At 36.8% G+C, this 6524-nt stretch overlaps 1 protein-coding gene across 1 annotated transcript in view; it reads right to left on the reverse strand.

Moving 5' to 3' along the window:
* LOC102483054 (olfactory receptor 7A17) overlaps positions 1 to 4216 on the reverse strand; it is a 21065-nt gene extending 16849 nt beyond the window's left edge. The window contains exon 1 of the mRNA XM_006147299.2: positions 3293 to 4216. Within this exon, the coding sequence (XP_006147361.2) occupies positions 3293 to 4216 (924 nt within the window). The remainder of the gene's footprint in view (positions 1 to 3292) is intronic.
* Between the last annotated feature and the right edge of the window lie 2308 nt (positions 4217 to 6524).

The following is a 6524-nucleotide window of genomic DNA, read 5'->3' on the forward strand; positions in this document are numbered from 1 at the left end:
TGCTGCTCTTGAGAGACCAAGATGAGTGTGCGATGAATCCAGTCTTTAGTACATGTTCTCTGGGAACTCTCCTGCCACCAAAGGTTATTAGCACCTTTCACCAACCGTTGACTTAAAATTTAATTGTCATGGTCAGTAGGTGGCATAGAGGTTAAAGAGCTGGATATCCCTTGGCTGAATGCATTGTTCAAGTCCCAGACATGGTGGCTTGAACTTCACGCTGCATGCGTATGCATATACATTCAAAATCCTGACAGGAGACTAGAGGTGAAAGAATTGTAGCATGGCCATCCTGCTGAGGGGCAATTTTTCACATTCCTTCTTTGTGTGTGTGTGTCTCTCTCCTGCTCTCCTGCAAGTACACATGTTCTATCACAAAAACCTTAAAAACATTTTTAAAATTAAAAAAGAAATTGTTATTTATTGTATCATTTATGTAACATTGGGTAATTACAAGAGATTACAACCGATCCATAAACATAAGGATGGCCAGCTCTGTGGACCTCCTTACAGTGGATTGAAGTTAGAAACTTCTATGTTTTATTTCATTTCATTTTTACACAATACCATTCCAGTAGGACACACTATTAGCAAACTCATTCTACATTGCAGAAATGGGACTCAGGAGAGTTAAATCATGACCTGAGTTAAGGATAAAGTTTTGACTAAAACTTCATCCAGATGTTTCCAGATCTCAGGTGTAGACATGGAATAAACAAAAAGGAAATATCAGTTCAAGGAAAAAATGGAAACATGTCAAAACTCCAACTGTAAGAGGAAAAGAGTGTTCATGTGGTTCTGTTTTCTTAAGCTTATATTTTAATTTTATGTCATTTAATCATTGTATGTTCTTACAACATATAATGTGGGTTCTCAAAGCATAACTAAATTGCATGTCGAGCATGTCAAAGATACTAATTTTTATTCTTAAATGTTCTCTTTTTTAGCTTTTTTATTTTTACTATTAATTAAACTTTTTATTTGGGGAAAATTACAAATTAACATGCATTGGTAATAAATATTGTAGAGAGATCTACGTGTACTTTAGGCAGTATCCCAGTGGAACCATCCTGCAAAACCATAGTACAATATCATGCCAGGTTATTAACATAGATAATTTCAAAATATGGAATAGTTACATCAACACAAGGACGACCAGCTCTGCCCTCTTGCAGCCATGTCTACCTCCTTCTCTGTCCAGTCCTTCACCTCTAGTAACTACTAATCTACTCACTGTTAGTACAATATTATCATTTCAAAATGTTTCAGAGAATATAAAAATATCTGCAAAGGCAAGTGGTAGAATAATTAATTCTGGAAGCTGGTTTTCAGGGTGACTACAAATTGCACTGTGGAAAATGAGCTGAACCAAAAACTGGATCTTCAAGGTGGGAAAAGAATCTTTGCATCAAAGTTTTAAATATAAAGTCAAACTATAAAACTAATATTAGAAAACTCTTGAAGACATTTGAGTAGGCAAAGATTTCTTATATAAGACCTCTTAAAGCACACTCTTAATCCCAAAAATATACAAGTGGAATTATATCAACCTAAAAAGCTTCTTCACAGCAAAGACAACAATTATTGTGGGAAAAAAAAAAAACTCTCAGAATAGGATAAAGTACTTGAACGTTATTTCTTAGGCAAGGGATTGATAACCAAAACATATAAGGAATTCAAGAAGCTTACTCATTAAAAAAATGAATAATCAAATTGAAAATGGGAAAATCAGGGCCAGCAGTTTACATGGTGGTAAAGGCACTGGACTCCCACATGGCTACAGTGTTTTGGGTCCTGGACCTGGCAGCTTGTTTTTTCACTCTCCCTCTCTCTGTCTTTCTGTCTTTGTCACTCTCTGGTCATATTGAAGAAGAATAATAAATAAAATTGAATAAGTAATTCTAAAAAAGGGGCAAATAAACTGAATAGACAACTCTCCAAGGAAGACTGACAAATGGCCAAAAGGCATATGAAAAGTTGTTCAAAATCACTTGTCATATGGGAAATGCAAATTAAAACCATGGTGAGATACCATTAAACCTCAGTTAGAATTACTAGACTCAAGAAAATAAAGAACAAGTTCTGGCAAGTCTGTGGTGAAAAGAGAACCATCTTACTTTGTGATTGGTAAAGTATGTTTGTACAGCCTCTGTGTAAAACAATGTATAGTTTCCTCAACTACTTTGTGGCCCAGTAATCCCACTCCTTGGTATTTACTCAAAGGAAAACAGTCAGAAAGACACGCATTCATGTTTATTGTTGCATTATCCATTATCGTTAAGACATGGAATCAACCTAAGTGTCCAAAACCTGATGACTGAGTTGAAAATGCTGGCACATATACACTATGGAAAGTAACTCAGCCATAAGAAACAATTACACCCTTATTGTTTGATTCACAATATATGAATATAGAGGACTTAATATTAAGCAAAGCGAGCTAGACTTTGAAAGAGGCACACAGCCTATTCCCACTAAATATGTCCTGAATGTCTGCACTCTATGGCATAAATGAAAAGATCCAAAGATATGATAGTAGAGAGGCTAACTGTAGATAGCAGAGATTGTTAGTGGGGACAGTGGGTGATTGAAAGTGAGTGGGAAAAGAGAAGGAATGAAAAACAGACAAAAGATTGTAACATCCTGTTTTTAAAAATCTGTAATTTTAGCTTTAAAAAATGAAATGAAAAAGAAAACCTTTTAACCAGCTATAAAACACACTAGATGCCAAAGTCTACATTATCAACAAGAGCAATTAAGGTCTTAATATATGATGATGAAGGACCCAAAAGTGAAGAACTTTGGCCTCAAATATATTTCTCCCTCAAAGTATTTAAATGGTTTTGCTTTCTAAGCACAGTTTGTTTGTTTGTTATTTTACCTAAAGGAGTACCACTCACTACTGTAGCTTCAGTAAAACAAAAGAAATAATACTCACCATGATCTATGCCTCTTGAGAAGAAATAGCTCCTATGAAACCTACATTGTCCAACAAAATGACCGAGAATTTACAAATCATTTTGGTGAGAGTATGGAAATGACTTTGGAAAAGTAGGAAAATGACAAAGGGAAAACAGTTGGATATCAGAGAGAACAAAAAGCTTAATTTAAAGGCTTACTTAAATTTTATAGAGAGACTTAAAATATCAGAGGAATGGAAACTCCCAGCACTCATAGAAAGACCATGTTCTACTCTCAAAATATGATTAAGAATCAAGAAAATAGCTCTGAGACATTGAGGCCTGCAATCAGGGAAACCTATTCTATTCCAGCAAAATTGGTGTTTTTATACCTTTCCACTGAATAATCTTTTCAGAGCCCTCTTTATGTCTTTATTCCTCAGACTGTAGATGAAGGGGTTCAGCATGGGGGTGACCACAGTGTACATCACTGAGGCTGCTGCACTGGAGAGTGAGCTGAGGGTAGCACTCGCGCTAAGGTACACTCCTAGACTCGTACAATAAAATAAGAAGACAACTAAGAGGTGAGATGCACAGGTGGAAAATGCTTTGTACTTTCCCTGAGCTGATGAGATTGCACGAATGGAGGAAACTATCTTAGAATAAGAGTAAAGTATCCCAGTGAGGGGACCACCACCCAGGAACACAGATGAAAAATAGATCAATAAGTCATTGAGAAAGGTGTCAGAACAGGAAAGGTGGAACATCTTACTAAGATCACAGTAAAAGTGGGGAATTTTCACATGTGTACAGAAGGACAGCTGCAACACCATTAGGCTATGTAATAATGAATACAGGGCACTCATGGTCCACAAAGCTAGAATTAGTTGTTCACAGAGCCAGGAGTTCATGATGATCGTGTAGTGCAGGGGTAGACAGATGGCCACATACCGGTCATAGGCCATCACTGTCAGGAGAAAGCTATCTAATGCTCCAAAGAGTATGAAAAAGTATATCTGAGTGATACAGCCTGCATAAGTGATGACCTTGTTCTGTGTCTGGATGTTTACCAGCATCTTTGGGACAGTGGTGGAGATAAAACACATGTCAGCAAAGGAGAGGTTGGAGAGGAAGAAGTACATGGGGGTGTGCAGGTGGGAGTCTGAGATGGTGACCAGGATGATGAGCAGGTTTCCATACACAGTGATCAGGTACATGGAGAGGAAAAGTCCAAATATGAAGGGCTGTAATTGTGGGTCCTCTGAAAATCCCAGAAGAAGAAATTCTGAAATTTGTGTATCATTTCCTAGTTCCATGGTGATTACCTGAAAAGAGGAAAATAATATGGCTGATTTTACATGGACAGGTATTACTCTCATAGTTGAAATGACATAGTTAATATTTTGTAGTCACAAAGTAATGTTTTATATTTTTGTATGGATCTAATCTGCTTTAGGCTTTTATCATGCCATCTATGCTTAGGAACTTCTTATCTCAACTCCTTATTCTCATAAATCATGTATTCTGCAGGATTTTGTTTTGTTATGTTTTGTTTTTGTTTTTATTTGTATTTTGGGGGGATTTTTTTGAGGGGGAGAGGTTTTCGCTATAGGGCGCGAGTGCACACCCAGACAGACAGAGAGAGAGACAGAGAGAAAGCGAGAAATCACCCCTCAGGGGGTTTGGTCATGCCGCAATCCCTTCTCCTCCATTCTCCTCTCGGGATCTTGGGCACGCATGCACACGTGCCCAGCGTGAGTTTTAAGCCACCGGGTCTGGGACGCAAACCACGGCGAATACGTGGGAGTCCAGCAACATAGCCATTACGCTAACTGCTGGTCCCTCTGCAGGATTTTTAATTTATTTATAAATTTACAAATAATAATACTACATATTTATGGAGTAAAACGTAGTGTTACAATGAGATTTTATTTGATTTTTTTGTTTTGTTTTTAGCTTTGCTATTAGGCACATGCACTCACCAACAGAGAGTGAGAGAGAGAGGGAAAGTGAGAAATCACTCCCCATAGGTAATAGCCATTCCACAATGCTCTCTCCTCTCAGGATGTTGACCATGTGCGATCCAATACGTTAACCACTATACTATCACCTGTCTCCAAAACTGTATCTTTATATTTATTGAAAAACAACTCTGGGGCCAGCAGGTGACATAAGGTGCTAGACTCACAAATGGCCAATTGCAGTTTGAGTCTTGGACTGGTTACTTAATTTCTCTCTCTCTTTCTGTTTCTCTCTGGTCAAATTTAATAATAATAATTAATTAATTAATATAAATAATTCTTTCTTTAAAAAAAGAAAAACAACTGTGATCCTCCCTTTTGCCAATCCCCTGGCAACCACCATTCTGTCTTCTGTTTCTATGACTTTGACTACTTCAGGTATCTACGTTAAGTGGAATTGCTCAGTATTTAATTTCAAAATTATTCCATGGACTGATTTCCTTATTTTTTTCTGTTGATTAGTATTCAGACAACTGTATTATAAGATCATTGTTTGGGGGTCCAAGAGGTGTCATAGTAGTTAAAGTGCTTGACTCCAACATGGCTAACTGTGGTTCAAGTCCTGAATGCAGCAATTTGAAAATTGCACTGGACACAAGTGCAAGCATGCCCAAAATCTCATAAGAAGATTGGGAAGTAGGTATATCAGTATGTACAGTCCCCAGGGGTATGACTTCTCATTTCTCATTCTCTCGCTCTCTCTCAAGCAAATGTACCCTATGGCAATAAAGGAAAAAGTATTTATGTTTACTACTGATGTAAAATAATTTTTCCAAGTTAATAAAAATATGTAGTGGATGGGTATGCACACAATATCATAGCCTATTAGATTTGATCATGCAAAATCTATTAATTTTTCACATTTACCCAATATATAGCTATATCAATCGATACGTAATATAATTCAAAGATATTCTTAAATTTTGTTTTAATAATTCAATTCATTATTTAAAAAACTCTAAATTATATTCAGGCCCCAGAACATAAAAACAAAACACTTGCATGATTTTCAATAAATTAAAAAGCTAATAGACTCAAGGCAGAAGAAGCCAGGCCTTCAGAAGAAGGTTCCACATGGCTCCAGCGAACTAGATTTTTCAGGGAATGAAGGTTTTCTACTGATAATTCAGCCTCCAACAAACAAGCTAGCACAATCACAACAGAACGGCAAAGAGATTCTAGATCACCTCTGTCTGCTTGCTCCTGAACATTAAGGCTGAACTACAAGAATTTGAAAGAAACACAACATCCATCAGATGACAAGAAATCACCACCAGATCATGAGAAATATGGGAAAATGAGAAAATACCTCTCCTCCAAGGGAAAAGAGTAACTCTTCTTCATCCACAAGCAGTTCAGTGAAAATCATGGAAATGTTGGATAAGGAGATCATTCATAATGTCTAAGCTAACAGAGATGGAAGAAAAGAGAGATAATGAACTGGTAAAGAGAAAGGAGAAAGAAGTTGACGAGTTTCAGGGGATGAGGAAATTCTTGCAAGATCTAAAAGAGGAATTACACACTTTACAAAAGACTCAAACGGAACTGCTAGAGATGAATTCTATAATACAAGAAGTCAAAATCTCCCTTGAAAGTATTAAAA

This window comes from Tupaia chinensis, unplaced genomic scaffold (genome assembly GCF_000334495.1).
Source record: "Tupaia chinensis unplaced genomic scaffold, TupChi_1.0 Scaffold000209_1, whole genome shotgun sequence".
In the NCBI taxonomy this organism is placed as follows: Eukaryota; Metazoa; Chordata; class Mammalia; order Scandentia; family Tupaiidae; genus Tupaia; species Tupaia belangeri.